At 44.7% G+C, this 27,629-nt stretch overlaps 1 protein-coding gene across 1 annotated transcript; it reads right to left on the reverse strand.

Annotated features, from left to right (window-relative positions):
• Positions 1 to 11,457: 11,457 nt before the first annotated feature.
• Positions 11,458 to 13,299, reverse strand: LOC119960506. Its single transcript, XM_038788194.1, has 2 exons — positions 13,197 to 13,299; positions 11,458 to 12,109 (listed from the first exon to the last, which is right to left on the reverse strand). Exon 2 carries the CDS (start codon positions 12,061 to 12,063, stop codon positions 11,458 to 11,460), a length of 606 nt encoding a protein of 201 aa, XP_038644122.1. The 5' UTR covers positions 12,064 to 12,109; positions 13,197 to 13,299.
• Between the last annotated feature and the right edge of the window lie 14,330 nt (positions 13,300 to 27,629).

Consider the following 27,629-nt stretch of genomic DNA (forward strand, 5'->3'; position numbering starts at 1 on the left):
CCGCCTACCTCCTTTTTTAAACAGTGGCGTCACGTTTGCTAATTTCCAATCCACCGGGACCACCCCAGAGTCTTTTGAATTTCGGTAAATTATCACTAGTGCATCTGCAATTTCCCTTGCCATCTCTTTTAGCACTCTGGGATGCATTCCATCAGGGCCAGGAGACTTGTCTAACTTTAGCCCCATTAGCTTGCCCATCACTCCCTCCTTAGTGATAACAATCCTCTCAAGGTCCTCACCTGTCATAGCCTCATTTCTATCAGTCGCTGGCATGTTATTTGTGTCTTCCACTGTGAAGACCGTCCCAAAAAACCTGTTCAGTTCCTCAGCCATTTCCTCATCTCCCGTTATTAAAACTCCCTTCTCATCCTCTAAAGGATCAATATTTACCTTAGCCACTCTTTTTTGTCTTATATATTTGTAAAAACTTTTACTGTCTGTTTTTATATTCTAAGCAAGTTTACTCTCATACTCTATCTTACTCTTCTTTATAGCTTTTTTAGTAGCTTTCTGTTGCCCCCTAAAGATTTCCCAGTCCTCTAATCTCCCAGCAATCTTTGCCACTTTATATGCTTTTTCCTTCAGTTTGATACTCTCCCTTATTTCCTTAGATATCCACGGTCGATTTTCCCTCTTTCTTCCGTCCTTCCTTTTTGTTGGTATAAACCTTTGCTGAGCACTGTGAAAAATCGCTTGGAAGGTTCTCCACTGTTCCTCAACTGTTCCACCATAAAGTCTTAGCTCCCAGTCTACCTTAGCTAGTTCTTCTCTCATCCCCTTGTAATCTCCTTTGTTTAAACACAAAACACTAGTATTTGATTTTACTTTCTCACCCTCCATCTGTATTTTAAATTCCACCATATTGTGATCGCTCCTTCCGAGAGGATCCCTAACTATGAGATCATGAATCAATCCTGTCTCATTACACAGGACAAGATCAAAGACCGCTTGTTCCCTCGTAGGTTACATTACATACTGTTCTAGGAAACTATAGCGGATACATTCTATAAACACCTCCTCAAGGTTGCCTTGACCGACCTGGTTAAACCAATCGACATGTAGATTAAAATCCCCCATGATAACTGCTGTACCATTTCTACATGCATCAGTTATTTCTTTGTTTATTGCCTGCCCCACCATATCGTTACTATTTGGTGGCCGATAGACTACTCCTATCAGTGACTTTTTCGCCTTACTATTCCTGAGTTCCACCCAAATGGATTCAACCTTATCCTCCATAGCACCGATGTCATCCCTTACTATTGTCCGGATGTCATCCTTAAATAACAGAGCAACACCACCTCCCTTACCATCCACTCTGTCCTTCCGAATAGTTTGATACCCTTGGATATTTAACTCCCAGTCGTGACCATCCTTTAACCATGTTTCAGTAATGGCCACTAAATCATAGTCATTTACGATGATTTGTGCCATCAACTCATTTAGTTTATTCCGAATACTACGAGCATTCAGGTAAAGTACACTTATGTTGTTTTTTTTACCTCTGTTTTGAATCTTAACATCTCCAGTTTTATTCCTTTTGTTATTACTGGGCCTATTCACTGTGCTCCCCTCAGTCACTGTACCTTGTACTGTCGCCCTCTTAGATTTCTGACTATGTCTTCTCTGCCTTGTACTTTTCCCCTTACTTCCTTTTGCTTCTGTCCCTGTTTTACTACCTTCCAACTTCCTGCATCGGTTCCCATCCCCCTGCCACATTAGTTTAAACCCTTCCCAACAGCTCTAGAAAACACCCCCCCTAAGACATCGGTTCCAGTCCTGCCCAGGTGCAGACCGTCCGGTTTGTACTGGTCCCACTTCCCCCAGAACCGGTCCCAAAGCCCCAGGAATTTGAATCCCTCTCGAGCCACGCATTCATCCTATCTATCCTGACATTCCTACTCTGACTAGCTCGTGGCACTGGTAGCAATCCTGAGATTACTACCTTTGAGGTCCTACTTTTTAGTTTAACTCTTAACTCCCTGAATTCCGCTTGTAGGACCTCATCCCGTTTTTTACCTATATCGTTGGTGCCTATGTGCACCACGACAGCTGCCTGTTCACCCTCCCCCCCCCCCCAGAATGTCCTGCAGCCGCTCCGAGACATCCTTGACCCTTGCACCAGGGAGGCAACATACCATCCTGGAGTCTCGATTGCGTCCACAGAACCGCCTGTCTATTCCCCTTACGATCGAGTCCCCTATCACTATAGCCCTGCCATTTTTCTTCCTGCCCTGCTGTGCAGCAGAGCCAGCCACGGTGCCATGAACCTGGCTGCTGCTGCCTTCCCCTGGTGAGCCATCTCCCTCAACAGTATCCAAAGCGGTATATCTGTTTTGCAGGGAGATGACCGCAGGGGACACCTGCACTGCCTTCCTACTCTTGCTCTTTCTTTTGGTCACCCATTTTCTATCTCCCCCAGTAACCTTCACCTGCGGTGTGACCAACTCGCTAAACGTGCTATCCACGACATCCTCAGCATCGCGGATGCTCCAAAGTGAGTCCATCCGCAGCTCCAGAGCCGTCAAGCGGTCTAACAAGAGCTGCAACTGAACACACTTCTTGCACGTGAAGGAGCAAGGGACAGTGGGCGTGTCCCTGAGCTCCCACATCGCACACGAGGAGCATGACACGGGTCTGGGATCTCCTGCCATGTCTTAAATCCTTGGTAAACTTAAACAACTAGGATTTCAAAATAAAAATAAACAAATTAGACAATGAAAAGAAAAAGAGAGACTACTTACCAGTCACTACCAGGGTTAAAAAGCACCTCCTCACACTCTGCACCAAATTATCTCACTGCACCAAATTACCAAGTTTCAATACCCACTCTGGATGAATCTCACTCCGGATGAGTCTCCTGGAAAAGGGCTCGCTTACTGTGTGCGCTGTCTGTCTGTCTTTTATACAGACCTCAGCTAACCGATGACTCAAAAAATACCTTAACTTCAAAGAGAAGAATACAATGTGCCCCTAAACAGGCCTCAACAGGCCTCAGGTGATTGCCAGATAACTGCCTCTCAGCAATTAGGGTGGGGGCAGCTTCAACCAATCAGACACTAAGCTCCACACTGCACTTTTAACTGAAAAACAGCAGAATTAGATTTTCCACTTACGTTTGCTGATTTACCTTACTGCACCAAATTACCAAGTTTCAATCCTCCACTCTGTATGAGTCTCACTCCGGATGAGTCTCCTGGAAAAGTGCTCGCTTTTCAGTTTTCTGTTTAGATAAGTATTTTAGTCGTTTAGTTTAGAAGTAACTTAGTCTCTTTAGCGTATGCATGTGTATTTATTATATTTGTGATATTAAATATCAATCGTTTGAACTTACTAATCGGTGTACAGATTTATTACTTTGAACCTGACCTTGATATACTTGTGAGGTGTATAGATACGGCACCTGGCGACTCCTGAGCTGAATTCCATACACAGAGCTGTAGTAGTGTTAAGCACATGGCCTTTAAACAGAGGCGTGTTAATACACTCCAATAAAACGTTTTACACTCAAGTAAAACGGGCAACATTTAGTGGCGACATCCTGACGGGACGCGGTTACAAGTTTGAATTAGAAATCTGAGTACAGAGAAAGGAAAAATCACAAGTCAATCAAGGTGTTCAAACGAATAAACGTAATTCGGATGTGTATTTTGTGCATGCGTACTAACAGGGTTGTAAGGAAAACCTGAAAGCATTTTTGTTGCGACAAACTTTCGGGGGTTTTGTGAACGGAACATAGCGTTAGCTTTACCCGTTTCGTAAAACATAACCTCAACTCCCCCTGTTCCAAATTTAAGTGAGTCAGAGAAAATGGCCATGCAGGCAATGGAACGCCTCATGAACCCAGAACTGTTTGTGGTCGCAGCGACCAGCAGTAGCCAAGTAGGTCAGTGTCCCGTGTTGGAGCTGGAACTCCGCAAATATCTGCAAGGAAAGGGATGGCCCCTTTGGAAAGAGTTCTGTATGAATGAGGAGACAGGTCCCAGAAGTATAGGACATACTTGGTGGGAGAACCTCTCCCAAATTCATAAGAAAATCCTTAATTATTAAATCCTTAATCCTTAATTAAAGCACGCAAGCCGATGGCAATCGTGTCCTGTTTGGCACCGTTGCGAGGCACAGAAGAGGTCGTTCAGACGCTCCGGGCAGAATTAGAGGAGAGAAATCGGATGAGCAAAGTGGATGTCAGGGACATCGAGAGAGAGAATATGGAACTTAGAGGTAAGCTGGCAGAGAAAGGTAGAGAGGTGGATGATGCCAAGAGGGCACATCAGTCATGTCTAGCCCATCTCAGCAGTTCCCAGACCCAGTACGAAAAGGCCTATCAGGACGTGCAACGTGCCGTCCTGATAAGAGAGGAATCGGAAAAGCAGGTAGAGGCTTTGCAGAGGCAATGCTCTGACCTAAAGGCAGCTTTAAGAGCACTCCATGCTGCCACCACAGAACAAAGACAAAGCACAGTGGATCATGCCAAGTGTAGGAAGCAGATTGCGGAACTGCAATCTCTGCTTTCCGTACAGAATGGGTTCCAAAGTACTTTTGGAACGCAGCTAGATGAGGAGAATGCCCCAGACTGGCAGGAATTAAGTGAGACAGCTCAGCGCTATGTTCAAGGAACATGTGCGCCAGCAGCGCAGCAGAAAAGAAAAGCACCCCAACCCCCCACAGATCAGATAGCTACCGCACCCATGAATCCAGTCACCACCCAAAGGAAAGCGACCACAGAAGGCGCACCCGATATTACCTACACCACCCCCTTAACTGTAACCCAACTCAGGGATGCGTGTGAGAAAATCACTCCGTTTCTCCCGACCGCAGACCCCCACCAATTTTTCGCGCGAAAGTGAAACAGCAGGCAACCATGTACGGCCTGGACGAGAGAGAGCAGGTTAAGCTCACGGTTCTGAGCTTATACCAGTCCATAGTAGCAGCCCTCCCCGACCCACAGAACGTTGGCGGAGGCACCCTAGAGGAAATGCACACCTCCATTTTAGATGCCATAGGGTATAACCGAGGTGACCCAGTCGAAGGACTTAACAAGTGCCGACAAAAGAAAACAGAACATCCCACAACATTTGCAGGAAGGCTGTGGATCCATTTTAATGCAGTTTTCGGCGACTTAAATAGAGCCCATTTGAACCGTGAAAATATGGTTAAATGGACGCGCACCATAATTTCCCATGCCACAGATGCAGGACAGAGTGCTTGCAACAGTTATGACCCCTCAGAAGAGGCCCACAATGAGAAATGGGTCCTGAAAAGATTGTCCCGCGCTTGGGAGCAGTCACTTCAGGGCAGAGGCAAAGTGAAGTCCCCAGAAGAAGCTCAGGCTGCAGCGGACATTCAAGCAGTGAGAGCGCACCAAAACCCCGCATGGGTAAATGAAGGAAGGAACAGCCCTCCACAGAAGTCGCAGGAATGCTACAACTGTGGCCAGTTAGGACATTGGGCTAAGGAATGTAATGCACCCCAAAGATCACAGAGAGGCCAGCAGACAGGCACTCTGAATTGGAATAAAGCAAAACCGATTCATAGTATAGGGATACAGTCAGGACAGACCAATGTGGACGGAACGGACTGACGGTGTTCGGGCTCCCCCACTTGGGCCTGTGACACTCTTTGGGATCAATCCGGAAGACCGGTAGTCACAGCTAAGGTTAGAGGGAGGCCCATAGAGTTACGTTGGGACACAAGAGGGTCCAGCACCACGATTAACTCCAGCACCACGGCACAGGCAGACACGTGGCCGACCACCTCCACCATCACACTTAGCGGTTTTACAGGTCACTCGCAGCAGGGACACATTACAGCACCCGTAGCAATCCAGCTAGGGAACATTTCCACCAGACACCCAGTTGTTTTGGTAAATCTTCCCCGTTCAGCAGAACACATACTAGGGATAGATTTTATGAATGCCCATAGCCTGTCGTTCGACGCATTAAACCAGTGTGTCTCGCGAATGGCAAGATCAGACAGAGCACCCGCTACTCTCACAGTAGGAGAGTACGCTAATCGGATTAGCGCAGTAGGAGACTATTCATTTGACCTGACCACACTACACATGGACAGACAAGTACGAGCAGTATTAAATAAACACAGGACAGCATTTGCCAGTCACCGGCATGACTGCGGCAGAATGGCTGGACAAATTCACGTTACCGGACCTGACCCCCGACCACAGAAACAATACAGATTTCCCCTCGAAGCAGAGGGAGAAATAGAGAAGGTAATAGGTAGCTTATTGGAGCAAGGGGTGCTTAGAACAGTAGCCTCGACCAATAATGCCCCTATTTGGCCAGTGAGGCAGCCCGATGGATCATGGCGTCTGACCATTGATTATCGGGAGCTCAATAAAGTAACCCCAGCAGTAGCCCCCATGGTAGCAACACGAGACCATGCTCAAACAGGGACTCCTCTCCAAATATTTCACGGTATTGGACATTAGCAATGGCTTCTGGTCAATCTCATTGGCAAAGGCGTGCCAGTACAAATTTGCCTTCACTTTCAAAGCACAACAGTATACGTGGACATGCCTCCCACAAGGATTCCACAATTCACCCTCCATTTTCCACCGACAGCTGGCGAATGGTTTAGAAAAATTTTCCCGCCCCGAACGTCTGGTACAGTATGTAGACGACCTACTACTGCAGACAGACACAAAGGCAGAGCACATTACGCTTCTGGTCGAACTCCTGGAACTTTTAACCGAGATTGGATGTAAAATTAACCCAAGAAAGGCCCAGATTTTGGAAAATAAAGTGATGTATTTGGGTACAGTCATCACGCACGGCAAACGCGAGATCGAATTCAAAAGAATTGATTCGATTGTCAAATTGCCCCTTCCCCAGAATGTTTCAGCCCTCCGGTCGTTCTTAGGACTGGTTGGTTATTGTCGGTACCACATCGACGGATTCGCGACAAAGGCAGCCCCACTCTCAGACCTCCTTAAGAAAGGAGCCCCTTGGGAATGGCTTCCGCAGCATACAGAGGCTGTGGAGGAGTTAAAGAAAGCCCTTAGCGCAGCACCCGCGCTACAAGTCCCAGACCCACTCTCCCCCTATGCAATAGAGGTAGCGAGCACAGATCTGACCCTCTCGGTCGTGTTACTTCAGGAACGGCACGAGCAGCTAAGACCAGTGGCTTATGCCTCCCGACTTTTAGACCCAGTGGAACAAGGATTTTCAGCCTGCGAGAGGCACCTCCTTGCAGTTTTCTGGGCAGTGCAATACTTCTCCTACATTACCGGACTCAACCCCATCACCATTTTGACCGAGCACACCCCCACACAGTTACTCCTAGACGGTCGACTGAAGGACGGTTCAGTTAGCCAGATTAGGGCAGCTAGGTGGACACTACTTTTACAAGGACGTGACATTACGGTAAAACGGACCCGCACACACACATTTTTAGCCGACAACCTCCAATACCAAGGACAGCCCCATGAATGTGAAATTGTAGCACCCCTACACAACACAGGACCCTTTATAGCGAAGACACCCCCCCAGGAAGATAGGGAACCCAAGACAAAGCCCCCAACACACAGACATGTGTGGCCCACTAAGGATATATGTGGACGGTTCATCCATGGTTTTAGATGGTGAGCGTATCACTGGATGCGGCATCTATGTCGAGGATGCGCAGGGTCGCGCTCTCGAGGAAATAGCGTTAAAATTGCCAGGTCACTTAGGCGCGCAGGCAGCAGAGCTCGCGGCCATAGCGTACATAGTGGACCACCCCGATTCTTTCCCCAGCCCGGCGGACATATATTCGGACAGTCTATATGTCTGCAACAGTTTGACAGATTTTCTACCCCTGTGGAGGACACGAGGTTTTGTCTCCACAGACGGGAAACCCCTTCCATCAGCCCCTTTACTCCGCCACATCCTAGACAAAGCGAAGGACAGGACCTTCGGCATTATAAAAGTTAGAAGCCACCATAGGTCATCCCCCCTTGGGAATGTAAAAGCCGACGCACTGGCTAAAGCAGGTTCCAGGCGAGGACACTTGTGGACACCCCCAGCTAGCGCACCAGCTAGCGCCCCTGTGAGTGCAGTTCAAGTCTCACAGACTGACATTAAGGATTTAGCAGAAGCACAGAAGCAGGATGAGGATCTCAGGGAGATTTTTAAAGGCAACTTTGTACCTCAGTATGATAAGTTTAGACACGCTTTGACCACACATGAGGGTATGATCATCAAGGACCAGCTTTATGTGGTCCCGCAGCAGGACAGAAACCAAATGATTGACTTGTTCCATGATGGACACGGACATCAAGGAATCGACACGACCACGAGGCACCTCAGGCAGCTCTGTTGGTGGCCTAACCTAAGGACCGATGTAACCCATTACATCGAGAATTGCCTTATTTGCACCCATAATAACCCGGAGAGGTATTCAAAAAAGGCACAGCTTCGGCATACTCGACCAGTTAATGGCCCCTGGACAAACCTCCAGATCGACTTTATAGGACCATTGCCCCCTTGTAGGAATGGCTATAAATACGTGCTGGTTGTAATTGATACCTTTACCAAATGGGTAGAGGCATTCCCCTCAAGAACAAATACAGCTAAGACAGCTGCAAAAATCCTGACCCACCACATCTTCACGAGATGGGGTTTACCTAGAAGTATTGATTCGGACCAGGTATCTCACTTCACAGGACGTGTCATGAAGAGCGTCCTGACCATATTCGGCATTAAACAAAATTTTCATATTGCGTTTCTCACACAGTCCAGCGGGATTGTAGAGGGCATGAATCGGACCCTAAAATCAACCCTCAGAAAAATGGTTCAAGAGAACAATTCTACATGGGATTCAGTGCTCCCATTTGCACTCATGTTTATCAGAAATACAGTTTCAACTTCCACAGGATACACACCACACACACTCATGACCGGACGCCCTATGAAAGGTACAGAATTCCTTTTAGGACTGGACTTGACTAGCCCCGAAGTGACGGCCCTCACCCATGAGAAAGCTGTTAAAGACCTAGTTGAGACTGTGAGGTCTGCACAGATCGCAGCCTCAGTTCAACTAGGAAAACGACGCAAACAAAGCACAGCCTGCTTTAATAAGAACGTTCACCCCACAGAATTCCAGGTTGGGCAACAGGTAATGCTATCTGTATATAACCCCAGCAGTTTTTTGGCACCAAAATTTTCAGGCCCCTATTCAATTTCGGATAAAATTAGCCCCTCAGTTTACAGGATAAAGTACCCCAATGGAAAGACTGCGTGGTTCCATATTAACCAGCTAAAGGCATATGGAATACAGTCTAACCATGCACACCATGTCCTGCTAGACGCAGCAGAACACCTCACCCCGCCCACTAGAGACACGTTTCCACCATCCCCCTCACAGACCAGTTCTTCATCGGACTCGCCCACGACTCCGCCCACTGACCACAACAGACCACGCCCCGAAACGCCCACAAGCTGCCGCAGCAGAGACAGCGATACTGACACTGACTTTGAGGACAGCCACAGCACACAGCCATACAGTCCACACTGCACCAACTACGACCCCGACTCCAGTGACCCCATGGAAGTCACTTACATTAAAAACCCAGACCCACCACCCGACCCCGACTACCCCGACAATGCCCATTCAAGTATCGACCCAACACTTTGGCACAGGGACAATTCATACTGACTTGTCCGTAATGACGAAAGTGACCCCCGGTCACATAATTACAAAATTGCATGCCTAATCCACACAAGGGTGTGGGATCTGGGAGAGCAGGACGACACGGTGTCTGAATCCCGATACGGCAACCCCTTTGTGACCCTGTTCACAGAGGCAGAGGAAAAGTGAGGTGTCCAGATGATGTAAAATAGGAACCTCTTGAGGGCAGCAATATCCTTTCTGATGGAACCTGCACGTATGTTTTGTTTGTTAGTTTATGTTTGTTTGTCTTTAATGAATGTTACTGGTTCAGTTGGAGGCTGGACACCTTCTTTTCAGCTGAAAAGATTGTGACCACCTCGCACGCATTTTAGCTTGTCCGCAGAAACCTTTGAGAACTTCAGTTCCCAATCCGCTGGTTTGATTGGAGATCTTTTCGGCTGTAAGGCTTGTGACCGCCTTACACGCACACTAAGTTTCTCCGCTGAAACCTCTGAGAACTTCAGTTGTATCCTCTGGTGAACCGACACGGTTCACGACTTGTTCCCTGTTTTTAGATGATGGAGCATCTTGGCTCCTCCCTTGTTTTTAGGTGCCCCTCTATTCAGCGAATAGAGGCTGCAAACCCACGGTAAACACATTCTTGCCCGTTCATCCCAGGTTACTCAGGCAGTGGACAAACGGCACTGAGGACCCGCCCTGTCTGAGAACCCACTTTGGTCAGCCAAGCTCGGGTACGGCACAGCACGCTTTACCCGGGGATCCCATTCAAATCGTACCCGTAGCGGCCCATACGCAACCCATTCGACCTTTTGTTTCAAAATTTGTTTTCATTTTTCGTTAGGTAGCCCTTCGGCCGCCATCCCACATGCTATTTACATCCAGGAACATTCGGATGGTAAATTTGCAAGGCCTGCGAGACGGCTCGCAGGAGGAAAGTTGTTAGGTGTACAGTGCCGGCCCTAGGGTTGCTGGCGCCCCGGGCAAGCTGAACTTCGGCGCCCTTACAAGTATAATGTTTTTAAATTTTCACAAGGAGAAAAACTGAAAATGTAGAATAAAGAGTTTATTACAATATTACAAAATCGAGGCATTCAAATCTGCACAGAATCTGAACAAACTGAGAAGCATACTATATTCCGTAAGTTCACGATGATAAAAACTGTAGCTGTAACGAATTTGCTCCTAATAAAAAGTATGAACAAATGAACAGATAGAACATAGAACATAGATCAGTACAGCACAGAACAGGCCCTTCGGCCCTAGATGTTGTGCCGAGCAATGATCACCCCACTCAAACCCACGCATCCACCCCATACCCGTAACCCAACAACCCCCCCCCCCCCTCCCAACCTTACTTTTTAGGACACTACGGGCAATTTAGCATGGCCAATCCAACTAACCCGCACATCTTTGGACTGTGGGAGGAAACCGGAGAACCGGGAGGAAACCCACGCACACACGGGGAGGACGTGCAGACTCCGCACAGACAGTGACGCTGGAAAACATTTATTATCCTACCTAAAACATTTTTTTTCTAGCCTTTAGATCTGCAAATCTTTTCATGGCACTTTCTATATCTATCTTCTTTACAAGATCATTTTCTATTGACAAAATTGCCAAAGAATTTAATCTGTCTTGAGTCATGGACGACCGTAAGTATGTCTTTGTAAGCTTCAGTTTACTAAAGCTCCTCTCTCCGGTGGCCACAGTAATAGGTATTGTAAGCATTATTCTTAATGCAACCCACAGATTTGGCATGACAGCCTGTAACTTATTAATGTTTATGAACCTAACGGCTTCTATTGGAAGCTTTACATCTTCAGGAAATAATTATTTTGCAATATCCAGTTCAGTCAAGAGATCACAACCATTAATATCACTATTTTCTTGGTACTTTAACTTATCCTCCAAACCTTGACATACTACTTTGAGTTTACTTTTATCTGGCAGATCTTTTAGGTTATTTAAAAATCCCCATGTGTTATTGAAACTTTGCAACTGTTCAAATCTCTCTGATAAAGAATTAATAGCTCTGTCGAGTATTACATTGAACACATGATTATGAAATCTTTTTTCTGGGTCATCTGCATTTGGAACCTCGTCAATGCACTCATATTCAAACAGCTTCCTTTTTCTGCTTATTCTTTTACTTCTGAAAATGGGCTCTACATCTAATTCTGTAGCTAATTCTTTTGCTGACTCTCGTGCTTTTTCATATCCATTTGCACGATAATCAATTAAGTAATCAGTGACATTATTCATTAATGAAACTGCGGTAGACATTTCCACAGAGGTGTTCTGCATAGTTTTACTGACAACATTTACTCTGCCTAAGACATCATACCAGACATTCAGCATCACTAGAAAACTGTAATCTTCTATTTGTGTTACAAGAGTCTCTGCTTCATGTCGCATTGCAGGATCAGAAGCAGGCATTTCTGAAAGTTCATAAAGAGCTTCTCGGATTCCTATAATTTCATATTTAATGATATGGAGATGCCGGCGTTGGATTGGGGTGAGCACAGTAAGAAGTCTTACAACACCAGGTTAAAGTCCAACAGGTTTGTTTCAAACACGAGCTTTCGGAGCACGGCTCCTTCTTCAGGTGAATGGAAAGGCTTGTTCCAGAAATGTTTATATAGACACAGTCAGAGATGCCCCGGAATGCGAGCACCTGCAGGCAATCAAATCATCAAAGATGCAGAGAGAGAGGTAACTCCAGGTTAAAGAGGTGTGAATTGTCCCAAGCCAGTTCAGTCGGTAGGCCTCTGCAAGTCCAGGCTTGTTGGTGGGGGCCGAATGTAATGCGACATGAATCCCAGATCCCGGTTGAGTCCGCATTCATGCGTGCGGAACTTAGCTATAGGTTTTTGCTCAGCAATTTTGCGTTGTCGCGTCTCCTGAAGGCCTCCTTGTAGAATGCTGACCCGGAGATCAGAGGCTGAATGTCCTTGACTGCTGAAGTGTTCCCCAACTGGAAGGGAACAGTCCTGCCTGTTGATAGTCGCACGATGCCCGTTTATTCGTTGTCGCAGTGTCTGCATGGTCTCGCCAATGTACCACGCTTCGGGACATCCTTTCCTGCAGCGTATGAGATAGACTACATTGGTCGAGTCGCACGAGTATGCGCCGCGTACCTGGTGGGTGGTGTTTCCACGTGTAATGGTGGTGTCCATGTCGATGATCTGGCATGTCTTGCAGAGATTACCCTGGCAGGGTTTTGTGGTGTTGTGGTTGCTGTTCTGAAGGCTGGGTAATTTGCTGCAAACAATGGTTTGTTTGAGGTTGCGCGGTTGTTTGAAGGCCAGTAGTGGGGGTGTGGGGATGACCTTGGCAAGATGTCCATCCTCGCTGATGATGCGTTGGAGGCTGCGAAGAAGATGTCGTAGTTTCTCCGCCCCAGGAAAGTACTGGACGACGAAGGGTACTCTGTCAGTGGTGTCCCGTGTTTGTCTTCTGAGGAGGTCGGTGCGGTTTTTTGCTGTGGCGCGGTGGAACTGTCGATCAATGAGTCGAGCGCCATATCCCGTTCGTACGAGGGCATCTTTCAGCATCTGTAGGTGTCATATTTAATGGCTTTGACACATTCTAATCTGCACTCCCATCTAGTCTCGCATAAAGGTTTTGCAGTGAGGCATTTAACATGTTTTTTCAATGCATGCCATCGGCAAGGAGAGGCAGAAAACAAAATATATATGCACTGGACAGTACCAAAAAATGAAGTGGATTCCCGGCAACTTGTTGCCCTGTCACCAATCACCTGAAGAAGGAGCCGTGCTCCGAAAGCTCGTGTTTGAAACAAACCTGTTGGACTTTAACCTGGTGTTGTAAGACTTCTTACTACACCAATCACTAAGTTTAGGCTATGACATCCACATGGCATATAAAACGCCTGTGGATTTTCTTTCATGATCCGTGCCTGAACCCCTTTATTCTTTCCTTTCATATTTGAACCATTATCATAGCCCTGACCTCTGCAGTTATGTAAGTCTAGCTCGCTCGCTCTCAGAAAATCAAGTATAATTTCATATAATCCTTTGCCTGTAGTATCTATAACTGGTTTATAGTTAACAAAATGTTCCTTTATTGAAATGTCTTCTACATCTGAAAATCGTATTGTAAATGAAAGCTGCTCCACATGACTTATATCTGGCGTACAGTCTAAGATAAGACTAAAATATTTGTCTTCTTTAGCTCGGTTTAATATATTTTCCTGAACAGCATTTCCCAACAAATTGATTATTTCATTTTGAACATTTTTTCCGCAATAGTGAATGTGAGTTTCTTGAGACACAACCCGACGTAAATGTTCACTCATTGTCAGATCATATTTTCCAAGTAGCTCGACAAGACCTAAAAAATTCCCATTGTGCGGTGTAAATAATGTGTCTGAAGTTCCTCTGAAAGCCAAATTATGTTCAGCTAAATACAGAGTGATGCTCATTAAACGTTCAAAAACTTTACACCAATGCTCTCGTTCTTTTCCCACTCGTGACTGCATCCCCTTATCAATAGATTTATTAGTCTGCAATCGCAGTGATGTTTCAAACCACTTCTTAAGACATTCCAGATGATGTACTGCATTTTCATGTGACTGCAAATATTCATGAGCATGCTTCCAGTCATTAATTCCAGATTTTCCTAACAATTACTTATTTGAGAAGCCAAAAATTTTGCAACAAAAGCAATAAATTTTATTGGTGCTCTCTGAATAAATAAGCCACCTTCTAAGAAAATTCTCACCGTTGTTTATTTTCCTATACATCATTGTCACAGAGAAACTACGTTTATTTGCATCTTTTAGAAAATTGTACTGTTTATTAATAGGATGCGGCCCATTCATAATGATGTGATCACTTTCAGCCATTGATAATTCATCTGGCCAGTGTGCTGGATCATTATAGTTGATATTTCTTTTGGGGGAGTTTTCAAATTTACTTTCAACATTCTCAGTATTACCTGCTGTGACATTATTGCCTAAGTCGTCAACAGCATTACAATTGTGATCTTGATGTTTTAATTCATGCATGCAATTGTTCTTTCCTTCAGAAAGTACAGTATCTTCAGTTGGTTTGACTTCACAATCATTAGATGACAAATCTGGAGAGATAGATGTAGCTGAAGAAGTTGAGCCTGCATTGTCCCCACTGTTAGACTTAGGACTGAAAAAACTTGATAGCTTTGGGTGTTTCCTGGCTGCTTCTTCTTGTTGAAGACGTCTTTTTCTGTTTTCATAGCCGGATAACTTTTTTGGAGGCATTTGCTATCTAGGAAAATAATAAAACAAATCTAAAATGGAATATAATATATATGTATAGTATATACATATATGGTTTAGCTCACAAGGCTAAATCGCTGGCTTATAAAGCAGACCAAGCAGGCCAGCAGCACGGTTCGATTCCCGTACCAGCCTCCCCGGACAGGCGCCGGAATGTGGCGACTAGGGGCTTTTCACAGTAACTTCATTGAAGCCTACTCGTGACAATAAGGGATTTTCATTTCATTTTCATTTCATTCATTTCATTTCATTCATATATATATATATATATTGTTGGTGAGTGTAAGATACTTGTCTTTTTGTTCCAGTCTGATGAGGAACTGTTCAGAATAAATCTGTTTACCACCAGTGTGGGTTTTCTTCATATAATGCTCTTCACGTTATTGTGATTTGTCCGTGTGTCAATGTCATTGCGTCAACATCAGGGGCAGCACGGTAGCCTTGTGGATAGCACAATCGCTTCATAGCTCCAGGGTCCCAGGTTCGATTCCGGCTTGGGTCACTGTCGGTGCGGAGTCTGCACATCCTCCCCGTGTGTGCGTGGGTTTCCTCCGGGTGCTCCGGTTTCCTCCCACAGTCCAAAGATGTGCGGGTTAGGTGGATTGGCCATGATAAATTGCCCTTAGTATCCAAAATTGCCCTTAGTGTTGGGTGGGGTTACTGGGTAATGGGGATAGGGTGGAGGTGTTGACCTTGGATAGGGGGTAGGGTGCTCTTTCCAAGAGCCGGTGCAGACTCGATGGGCCGAATGGCCTCCTTCTGCACTGTAAATTCGATGTAAGTCTATGTAAATCAGATTCCGATAATATAAAATATAGTCAGGGTCAGTCAGTTGCTTAAATGTATTGTAACTGATGAATTTTGAAAACCTAGTGTGTCTGGGCGAACTCTGAATCACGCAATAAGCATCGACGCTTCGGTTTCAAAATTCAGCCTTGCAAATAAACTTAACAGATAAGGTTAACTCGGCAAGGAGTACCCAGAAACTCCCTCCAAATGCTATTTACGGCGGCAAAGTCTGCCTCGTGTGTGTGTTTTATTAAACAACACTTCGAGAGAGCACCAGAAGTATAATGAAATTTCGGGAAGCTAATTAGACCCAGTTAGTTAATCTACAATACCTGACTCTATTATAAGAGTTATAAAACTCTATATTTTATAATAGAGTCAGGTATTGTAGATTAACTAACTGGGTCTAATTAGCTTCCCGAAATTTCACTATATTTCTGGTGCTCTCTCGAAGTGTTGTTTAAAAAAACACAAACACAAGGCAGATTTTGCCGCCGTAAATAGCATTTGGAGGGCGTTTCTGGGTACTCCTTGCCAAGTTAACCTTATCTGTTAAGTTTATTTGCAAGGCTGAATTTTGAAACCTAAGCGTCGATGCTTATTGCGTGATTCAGAGTTCGCCCAGACACACTAGGTTTTTAAAATTCATCATTTACAATACACTACAGTCAGTTGCTTAAGTGTATTGTAACTGATGAATTTTGAAAACCTAGTGTGTCTGGGCGAACTCTGAATCACGCAATAAGGACGACGCCTAGGTTTCAAAATTCAGCCTTGCAAATAAACATAACAGATAAGGTTAACTCGGCAAGGAGTACCCAGAAACAATAAACTCCCTCCAAATGCTATTTACGACGGCAAAATCTGCCTTGTGTGTGTGTTTTTTTAAACAACACTTCGAGAGAGCACCAGAAGTATAATGAAATTTCGGGAAGCTAATTAGACCCAGTTAATCTACAATACCTGACTCTCGCTGACCTAAGGTGCGCATTCCAATTTCCACCAAGAGGGCTAAATAGGCACAGCAGCTCAGAAACTGCAGCGCTCCGAGGAGGAAAAATTCCGAGCCAGTCTCAGAGTCTGAGGCATTATTCTCCTAAAGTTTGCTTTCAGCCCACTTGTGGCTGTTCAGCTTATTGTAGCCCAAACTAAGATTGTGAGGGTTTAACTCACAGTTTGTTTAGTCTCTCTCTCTCTCTGACTCTCTCTCTCTCTCTCTCTCTCTCTCATTCCTTCGTCTGGTTCCTTTTCTCTCCTCCAAACAAGTTAGTTTTTTTTTGTCTCGTGATGGGATTTTGTCTCGTGATGGGGTTGGCGCCCCCGAGCACATGGCGCCCCGGGCGACTGCCCGAGTTGCCGGTACCTTAAGCCGGCCCTGTACGTGTATTCTGTTCCTAAAATTCGCTTTTGAAAAAAAAATGAGTGGAGTCACAGGGTGTGACTTGGCCAGTCATTTAATGGGTCAATTGGAATTAGAGGACAGATACACTAACAGTACGGATATTAAACTGTGTATTGACAGATACTGTGCTTGATCCCATAGCTTTCAAAGGACGAAAGAGGGTTCACAGCAAGGATCAGCCATACATGAGGAAGAGAACAAAGAAAACGAAGAGAAGACCATGATGGAAGCCTACCTATTACTCTTAAATGTTGTATTTGTATATGTGGAAGCGAGTCACGTTTCCCCCACAACCCCCGCCGTTAATGTTTCCCTCACACCAACTCCCCCGTGCTCAGCTCTGATCAGCGAAGTTCAGACCTGGTGCACAAAATTTATGACATGGTACTCAATGTCATACGTGATTGCATCACTGCTAGTGATTGCAATCCTCTGCATAATTGTACAGACCCTCGGGTTGAGGAAATGGAGAAGGAGAGCCTCCCGTTCTTGCCCCTCAGCCGTTTATGGAGTTCGATCCCCTATTTTTCCGTTTCATCAATCCCCCTTGCCCCTTGATGAATAAAGCACTATGTTAATAAAGGATACCCATGTATTATATTGTTCTGAACTCGACTGCCGAGTCCGAAAGTGTTATGTAATGTGGTGTGAATGGATAAGGTTTTTAGACAGTAATAAAATGTTTAAGGATAAGGATAATAATTGTGATAGGTAGAGGTTCCCGGTTTTGGTAATGCATGTCCCCTTTGACATAGCGCCAAGTAGAAATGTTAGATAAAAAAAAATTTCTTCCCAAAGTTAAAGACAGAGGAGACGCCCAGGGACTTGCTAAGGTCAGGGAACACAAAGAAGGCACCCAAAAGCACTCGAGGAAACGTGCATAGGTGATCCTTCACAATTTTATTGTGAGGATCACAAGGAGGGAATGTAGCCACCTAAGATGGACACTGGGCTACAAAATGGAGAACTGCTAAGGCTGCAGGGAGAAAACAGTCTTAACAAGGACAAGCAGTTTGCAGAAGGCTAATTGGCATTCTGCACGTACAGAAACCAGTTTATGGCCAGGTGCAGAGTCTCAACTAAAGGTGTAAATGGCAACAACGCTTTACATAGTAATGAGGTGATCCAGATCCAGGCCCGCACAATAGAAACATTTAGGTATGAATGGATACTTTGAGTAAAGGCCCAGACGGAACGGCACCATAAGTATCCATCACAAAGACCCATAGAGACCGCCTCACCCATCGAGAAGCGACCCTCAGATTGGGGGGTTTGGAAAATGTCGATTGGGAGAAGGCCCAATCGATACACGGCAGGTAGAGAAACGCCCCGAAGAGGCACGGACTTTGGGGGACCTATAAAAGTAGACCCCGCACATGGTCCGGTCTGTTGTTTTGGCTCCGGCTCTCTGCTGTCTTCATCGCTTTGCTGCTACATCGCATCCTGACTCCAGTTCCATCACCAGCCGTTGAGCCACCAGCCATCGAACTGTAAGTGTCACCACGACGATCGCTATGTGAGCCAGACTTTGCTAGACCCTGACGATTTTAAGACCCTGAGAGTTACAGACCAAGACCGGGACAAAGGCCTCGCTCCCTGACCTTGCCTGTTCCTGTCTAGATAAGTATTTTAGTGGTTTAGTTTAGAAGTAACTTAGTCTCTTTAGCGTATGCATGTGCATTTATTATATTTGTGATAATAAATATCAATCGTTTGAACTTACTAATCGGTGTACAGATTTATTACTTTGAACCTGACCTTGATATACTTGTGAGGTGTCCAGATACGGCACCTGGCGACTCCTGAGCTGAATTACATACACAGAGCTGTAGTAGTGTTAAGCACACGGCCTTTAAACGGAGGCGTGTTAATATACTCCAATAAAACGTTTTACACTCAAGTAAAACGGGCAACAGTTATACTTGCTACATGGCTCAATCGCCATCGCTTCACAGGAATATTGAGGAGATCTGTTCCACAGGCATGAGATGCAGCAGAAAATATTTTCGAAATTGCACTTGGCACCGTAAAAAAACGATTTCAATTAACCAGATGTCTAACCAGGGCCACTATTTAAAATGTCAGCACGAACATTGTACATCAGACTTTTGTGCAAATCAGGGGATGCGTATCCTTGCTTTTCCCAGAAAACACATTGAATTAAACTTTTTTGTTCAATAACAGGACACAATATAATGAGCGGTGGGATAGGCAGGTTCCAAATTCACGAATCATGTCGACGTTGGGTACAATAGTTTCTGAAGATTGGGGGACCGGGGGACAGCCTCTACGGGTCGGGTCTGCATGTAGGAACAATGACGTTCAGTACACTAACAGGCTGATTTCATTTCCTGCTACTTCAGTAAATTGAAAAGGTTATTGAAGCAAAAATGAACAGAAGTGAAATTCAGGACACACGGTTAAGAAGGATCCACTATGCCTCACTATACAACACTTTTCTTGAATGGAAGCTTGTGCGTGTTGCGAGATGATTCGGTACTTCAAATTATTACATTCTGCGTACAGTTTTTGCATTTTTGTCGCGTTTGGAAGACCGATATTGAATATCGCAGCATGCTGGTCAGCTGCATCGGCGATTCTGTTCCTGACCAGCAGCCGTGAGTTACTGGCCGATCCTCCTTGATTGTCTCATTGTTCACGACTTGGCTGTGGTGACCTTTGAAGAAATGTGTTGGAATTGTGTCGTTTTTGCGAATGAAGATGGTGTGCGACACATGGCGCACGTTGAAGGTTGCATTTGAACTTCTATACGGACAAATGTGGAAAATGAAAAGGATGTGTGCCCTTTTCGCTGACCGACCGAGTGCAGCACAATGTTGGCTGGGCGGATTGAAAGAGATGTTTCAAGGACGCCCCGTCGAGTACATCTCTTGAGCGATGTGCCTTTGCGGATTTGACAGCTGATATGCCACTTTTGAAAAGGATTGGCGTTTTTTTTCAGGAGGGGTACAAACTCCCCGTCGGGGAATTGAACCCCGGTCTCCGGCGTGACAGGCGGGGATACTAGCCACTATACTAACGAGGAACTGCATAATGCCTGGCCCTGTCTGGCACGCTGAGTTTTTCTTCCCCTCTAAAGTGACTCGATTTTCTGCAGTTTCTTGCTTTTCCTGTGAAATCAGTAATTGCTGTGGCAACGACATAACGTGTTAAATGACGATCGAGGTTAACTTTGGATGACAGAATGCAGAACACCCAAACACTTCCGTGTGTGTTGAGCTGTAAGTATTGAAGCGGTTGTTCACTTCAGACCCTGACATCTGCAAGTCGACTCATGGTTCAATTGTTGTGGAAAAGCCCGCTTTGGACTGGGGTGAGCACAGTAAGAATTCTTACAACACCAGGTTAAATTCCAACAGGTTTGTTTCAAAAACTAATTTTCGGAGCACTGCTCCTTCCTCAGGTGAATGCTGATTCCGCAGATTCACCTGAGGAAGGAGAAATGCTCCGAAAGCTCGTGTTTGAAATAGACCTGTTGGAAATTAACGTGGTGTTTGTTCTACTTGCTACATGGCTCAATCGCCATCGCTTTACAGGAATATTGAGGAGATCAGTTCCAGAGGCATGAGATGCAGCAGAACTTATTTTCGAAATTGCACTTGGCACCATAAAAAAACGATTTCAATTAACCAGTTGTCTACCAGGGCCACTATTTAAAATATCAGCAACGAATGTTCCTGACGAGCAGCCGTGAGTTACTGGCCGATCCTCCTTGATTGTCTCATTGTTCACGACTTGGCTGTGGTGACCATTGAAGAAATGTGTTTGAATTGTGTCGTTTTTGCGAATGAAGATGGTGTGCGACAAATGGCGCACGTTGAAGGTTGCATTTGAACTTCTATACGGAATAATGTGGATATATGCCCTGTTCGCTGACCGACCGAGTGCAGCACAATATTGGCTTGGGCGGATTTAAAGAGATGTTTCAAGGACGCCCCGTCGAGTGCATCTCTTGGGAGATGTGCCTTGGCGGATTTGATAGCTGATGTGCCGTGCATTAAGGTACAGAGACTTGAAGTTTGTCTTTTATACAAAGTTTTTCTTGCTCCCAATAATTTTAGCCACTGACCTGTTTGAATTTTTCCCTCGGCTTCTTCAACTATCACTTTTCGTCTTCACTATTCTACCTTTTGCTTCTGTCCTGGCTCCCTCTTTCTCTGTCTCCTTGAATAGCTTCTCATCCCCCTGGCAATATTAGTTTAATCCTTCTCCAACCGCACTAGCAATTAGCCCCCTGGGATATCAGTCCCAGTCCTGCCCAGGTATAATACGTCCAATTTGTGCAGATCCCACCGCTCCCCAAACCAGTCCCAATGTCCCAGAAATCAGAAGCCCTCATCCTGAAACCATCTCTTCAGCCACGTATTCATCCTGTTTCTCCTTTTATTTCTAATCTGACTAGCACGTGGCACCGGTGGTAATACAGAGATCACTACCTTTGATATCCTATTTCTTAACTTCCATCCTAATTGCCTGTATTCTGCTTTTAGGACCTCATCCTTTTTATACACATGTCGTTAAGGTGGGTACCTGGGTTCCGGGGATATTGTGATCTGGGCTTAAGTAGGATGCTATTTATAAGGGCCGGCGGAGACTCGATGCGCCGTATGACCTCCTTCTACACTGTAAATTCTATGTTCTATGATCACTGATTGCAGGCAATACCATGACTTATTTCCTTTTCACTGTGACGGATTCCAGACTGACTAATTCCGCCTGTCTGTGAGTACTCGGTGCCATGACTAATCCTGCTTCCCAGTTACCAGCCCTTACCTGTTCAATTGAGTACGATGGTGGTTAATGCCACCTGCGTGTGAACAGCCCCTACCAGAGTTAATTCCTCCTGCCTGAGAACGTTCCATCCCATGACTAATTCCCATCCACTTTGATGAGCCCACGCACTGATTAATTTTCATTTCCCTGTGAGCAACTCCGTCCCTGACAGATTCCCCTGCCAGTGAGCAAACTCGTAACCTGACACACTCCCCTGCCAGTGAACAGGCCCTACCCTGACTAATTTCTCTGCCAGTGAGCAGCCCCTGCACTGACTAATTCTCATTTCCCCCGTGAGCAACTCCGTACCTGGCTGATTCATCTGCCAGTGAACAACCCTTAACCTGACTAACTCCTCTGCCAGTGAACAGGCCCAACTCTGACTAATTCCCCTGCCAGTGAACAGCCCTTACCCTGACTAATTCCCCTGCCAGTGAACAGCCCCTACACAGAATAATTCCCCTCCCTGTGAACAGCCCCCATCCTGACTAATTCCCCAGCCAGTGAACAGCCCCCACCCTGACTAATTCCCCAGCCAGTGAACAGCCCCCACCCTGACTAATTCCCTTGCCAGTGAACAGCCCCTGCCCTGACTAATTCCCCTGCCAGTGAACAGACCTTACACTGACTAATTCCTCCGCCAGTGAACAGCCCCTACCCTGACTAATCCCCTGCAAGTGAACAGCCCCTAGCCCGACATATTCCCCTGCAAGTGAACAGTCCGTACACTGATTAATGCCCCCGTCAGTGAACAGTCCCTACCCTGACTAATTCCCCTGTCAGTGAACAGCCCCTACCCCGAATAATTCCCCTCCCTGAAAGGGTCATAACTTTTCTATCAACTGGAACAACAGCTCTTCGAAACTTGATCCGAAAATCCACCTCTTTGGAATGAACAAGTTATCATCAAAGAGTGAAATGATTTAAAATCACAATTAACAACTGCACCTATCTTAGCATCTTTCGATCCAAATAGGAAGACGAAAGTTTCGACTGTTGCGAGTCAGGACAGAATAGGATCAGTACTGTTGCAAAAAGATGATAGGTCATCTTGCGTTCCTGTTGCAAATGCATCTATTGCGATGACACCAACAGAATGACGATATGTTCAAATTGAAAAATAGTGCCTTGGACTCCTCACAGGCGTATTTGAAACCTCGCAAGTGATGTCCTCTCGTTTTGGAATGGGATAGTGTTCCCTCATGATGTTCTTTTTGAGAACCTTGGGGTCGATACCTATCCGTATATCACCCACGTAGATCCGTAGAGCTTTGACAAAGAGTCATCGGACTCGAAACGTTAGCTCCTTTCTTGCCTGACAATGCTGCCAGACTTGTTGAGATTTTCCAGCGTTTTTCCTTCCGTAGATCACCTGTCGGGTTCTTCATGCAAACGATGGAACTGACCCAGTTAGTCGGTTCAGTGACTCATGAAATTATTCCTTGTTGTTTTAGCCTTCCCAAATATAGTTTAAATTTTTCTCAGAGTGGAACACCAAAGGTTTTGTATCCGTCCTTTACAAGATTGTGCGCTTGAATGGAAGTGTAGCCATGTCTTTAAAGACACCTGCACTGAAATTCTGTGATTCTATGACTAAATGGTCCCTTTTGAGAGAGGAGTCATTTTCTAGCCTCCTATTATTGGGGAAAATCGTTGAAATTGTCTTTGTTTAATGTCATTCATTGATTTAATAATCTCTGTTTGATTATGTATACTGTTTAAATGGTGCCTGGTTAATGTCGGACATTGTTTTAATAATACCTGCTTTATTGATTATACTGTTTAAATGGTCCATGTTTAATGTCGGACGTTGTTTTAATAATACCTGTCTGATGGTTTATACTGTTTAAATGGACCCTGTTTAATGTAGCTCATTGATTTAATAATCTCTGTTTTATTATGTATACTGTTTAAATGGTCCCTGTTTAATGTCGGGCATTGTTTTAATAATACCTGTTTGATTGTTTATACTGTTTAAATTGTCCCTCTTTAATGTCGTACATTGGTTTAATAATACCTGTTTTATTGTTTATACTGTTTAAATGGTCACAGCCTAATGTCGGACCTTATTTTAATAATCTCTGTTTTATTATTTATACTGTTTAAATGGTTCTTGTTTAATGTAGGACATTGTTTTAATAATGTCCGACATAAATCTTTGTTTTTTTTTGTGCGTACTGTTCAAATGGCCTCTGTTTATTATAAGAAACTGACAATTTTTGTGGGGAGAGCACGATTTGCATCGGCTCTTTAACGTAGGAGCCATTTTAAACAATCTGTATTGAATGGAGGTCACTATTTAAATGTTCTCCGTTTAAAGTAGGTCCAGGGTACTATTTTAGTTCTCTCTGTTGAGTGGACGACACTTTCTCAATAATCCCATTTTAATATATGACTGTATTTAAATAGACACAGTTTAATGGAGGAAACTATTTTATTGGTCTATTTACTGTGTGACAATGTGTAAATTCCTTCACATTGTTTAAGTAGTTTGTATTTAATATTGTACACGGCTTAAATAGTCTCTGTTAAATTCAGGACACTGGTTAAATAAACTATTTACACAAAGTTATCATTTTAATGTTAGTCTCCGCTTCATGTTGGACACTCATTGGAATGTCTTTTTTTAATGTGTTCATGGGATGTGGATGTCGCAGTCTGTGCCAGAATTTCCTGACAATCCCAAATGTTGGGGCAGTTAAGACACAACAACATTGCTGTGAGTCTGAAGTCACATGTAGGCCGGACCAGGTTAAGACGGCTGATTTCCTACCGAAACGACATTTGTGAACCAGATGAGTTTTTACGACAATAGACAATTATTTCATGGTCACCATCAGACTTTCAATGAATTCCAATTTCACCATCTGCCACATTCTTCCTTTCCCAGCGCAGGAGACACAATAATGCGGACTAGGCTTTGTTCCTCTTCACTTTCTTGTGTTTCAAAAAAATAAGCTATAAAAGCTCCTTCTTTATGTGTGGCAGATTGCCTAGACCAATTTTCTTTCCTAAACGGACTTATATTAGGATATTCAGAATGGTATCCCTTTGGAAAATCTTCAAAGGCATCCGAATTCCGTTGGTTATCTGAAGCACTGGGAAGTGTTTTTTCTGTCTCTGACAGGGATGCTGGCACTTGGTTGAATTGAGATTCAAATTGCTGTCTTGTTCCTGCTATCTAAAAGGAATTGTGGCCATTGTTCTCGCCAAATCCTTATTATCTGACCTGCCCTAGCTGGAGCGGTTATTGCACATGTCTTTATTATTGCTCTCAGAGATTCCCTTGACTTATTTTTGAATATTCTATCTCCTAATAATGTCATATCAATATCTCTCCCTACACTATGTCTCAGGATCCTTTCCATGTTCGCTTGATTTACTTCTGTCTCCTCCATGATATACCGCTGTCTGGAATTGTTTAGTGATACCACATGTATAATCATTGTCCCATGGCTCAGAGTTGTGGCTCTAACTATCCCTTCTTTAAATTCTCCTCTTAGAACTACGTCCTCATCCATTTTTAGCTGTAACTCTGGATTCTATCTATGAGCCAATACTCCTGAAATCCGTGCCCCTAAGTTCCCTTTTCTATTGGAAGGATTAACTTGGACATCCAGTCGGGCATTTGTAAAGTGCCCGTAAAGATCAATAAATTGTAGTGAGATCACCAAATTGTAAAGATCACTAAGTGGACCTGCTTTCCTCCAACGTGCAATTTTTTTATAAGTCTTGTCTGCTCCCATTCATCTTCTATTTTATTTGTAAAATTTGTTTGAAACCATCTTGTTTTTATTGTGCTATCTGATTCTAGGACTGATTCCTCGTCATTTTCCAATTCTAATGCTTCATTTTTCTGCAGCCGTTTTGTGTATTTGTTTGCCACTTCAGACTTACTTTTGTGTTCACTAGGGATCTGCATTAGTTCTTTCATGTTTTCGTCGTCAATCATTTTAACCAGTTTGGAGCACTCTTTGCCACTTGAGCAGTTGCAAGCTTCTCTCTGTGCCCGAACTTAATTAGTGATTCAGCTTGCTTTTCAAATGCAAATTTACAAAGTGCTTTACGAATGCCGACTGGACCTCTATGTTAAAGGGCTTTAGGCACTCTAACAAAGAATGAGACGTCTCCGTCTTGATGCGTCTCTCTATTACAGGATTTTTTTAGCTCTTTTATTTTCTTACAATCTTGTTTCATTGCTTCATCTTTCTCGACTGTATTCCAGGACAAGAGAATTGCACTAATTGCCATTTTTCGTATTTTTCAACTTCTGTTCCTGGTTGTTCCTTTCAGGTACACTCTGAAATTAAGGATAAGTACCTTTTATGGGCCCAATCCAATGAACTATATTCCTGTTTTAGTTAAGGGTCGATTGGTTATTGTTCTCTAAAGATTTATAGGCGTCCCCTATGTCTCTAGAATGTTCCTCAAAATCTGCCTCACTCTAAGATTAATGTTTAACATAAGAACATAAGATCTAGGAGAAGGAGTAGGCCACCTGGCCCCTCGAGCCAGCTCTGCCATTCAATTAGATCATGGCAGATCTTTTGTGGACTCGGCTCCACTTTCCGGCCCGAACACCATAACCCTTAATCCCTTTATTCTTCAAAAAACTATCTATCTTTACCTTAAAAACATATAATGAAGGAGCCTCAACTGCTTCATTGGGCAAGGAATTTCATAGATTTACAACCCTTTGGGTGAAGAAGTTCCTCCTAAACTCAGTCCTAAATCTACTTCCCCTTATTTTGAGGCTATGTCCCCTAGTTCTGCTGTCACCCGCCAGTGGAAACAACCTGCCCGCATCTATCCTATCTATTCCCTTCATAATTTTAAATGTTTCTATAAGATCCCCCCCTCATCCTTCAAAATTCCAACGAGTACAGTCCCAGTCTACTCAACATCTCCTCATAATCCAACCCCTTCAGGTCTGGGATTAACCTAGTGAATCGCCTCTGCACACCCTCCAGCGCCAGTACGTCCTTTCTCAAGTAAGGAGACCAAAACTGAACACAATACTCCAGGTGTGGCTGCACTAACACCTTATACAATTGCAACTTAACCTCCCTAGTCTTAAACTCCATCCCTCTAGCAATGAAGGACAAAATTCCTTTTGCCTTCTTAATCACCTGTTGCACTTGTAAACCAACCTTCTGTGACTCATGCACTAGCACACCCAAGTCTCTCTGAACAGCGGCATGCTTTCATATTTTATCGTTTAAATAATACTCCTGTTTGCTGTTATTCCTACCAAAATGGATAACCTCACATTTGTCAACATTGTATTCCATCTGCCAGACCCTAGCCCATTCACTTAACCTATCCAAATCCCTCTGCAGACTTCCAGTATCCTCTGCACTTTTCGCTTTACCACTCATCTTAGTGTCATCTGCAAACTTGGACACATTGCCCTTGGTCCCCAACTCCAAATCATCTCCACTTCATTCCCGCCACCCTGACCACACCCAGTCCCTCCTGTAAGGTCAAAATCCCGCCCCCCACCCTCCCCTTGACACGCACGCGCACACACGCCGCCTCCCCCTCGGCCTGTCCGGATTTCCCTCCCAGCTCCTTCTCGACCTGTCCCACCAAGCTGTTGAGTAAACGTCCAGCTGGGCCAGGGGTTCTGGGATACTGGAGGACCAAGCGGGCGCCGCAGCCGCTCGTGAGCCGAGGTGAACAACCGGCCACCAGCGCGAGGCGCCCACCCGCCTCATCCTCCTTTTTGCCTCCTTTTAC

Source organism: Scyliorhinus canicula, unplaced genomic scaffold, assembly GCF_902713615.1.
Source record: "Scyliorhinus canicula unplaced genomic scaffold, sScyCan1.1, whole genome shotgun sequence".
NCBI classification, from domain to species: Eukaryota; Metazoa; Chordata; class Chondrichthyes; order Carcharhiniformes; family Scyliorhinidae; genus Scyliorhinus; species Scyliorhinus canicula.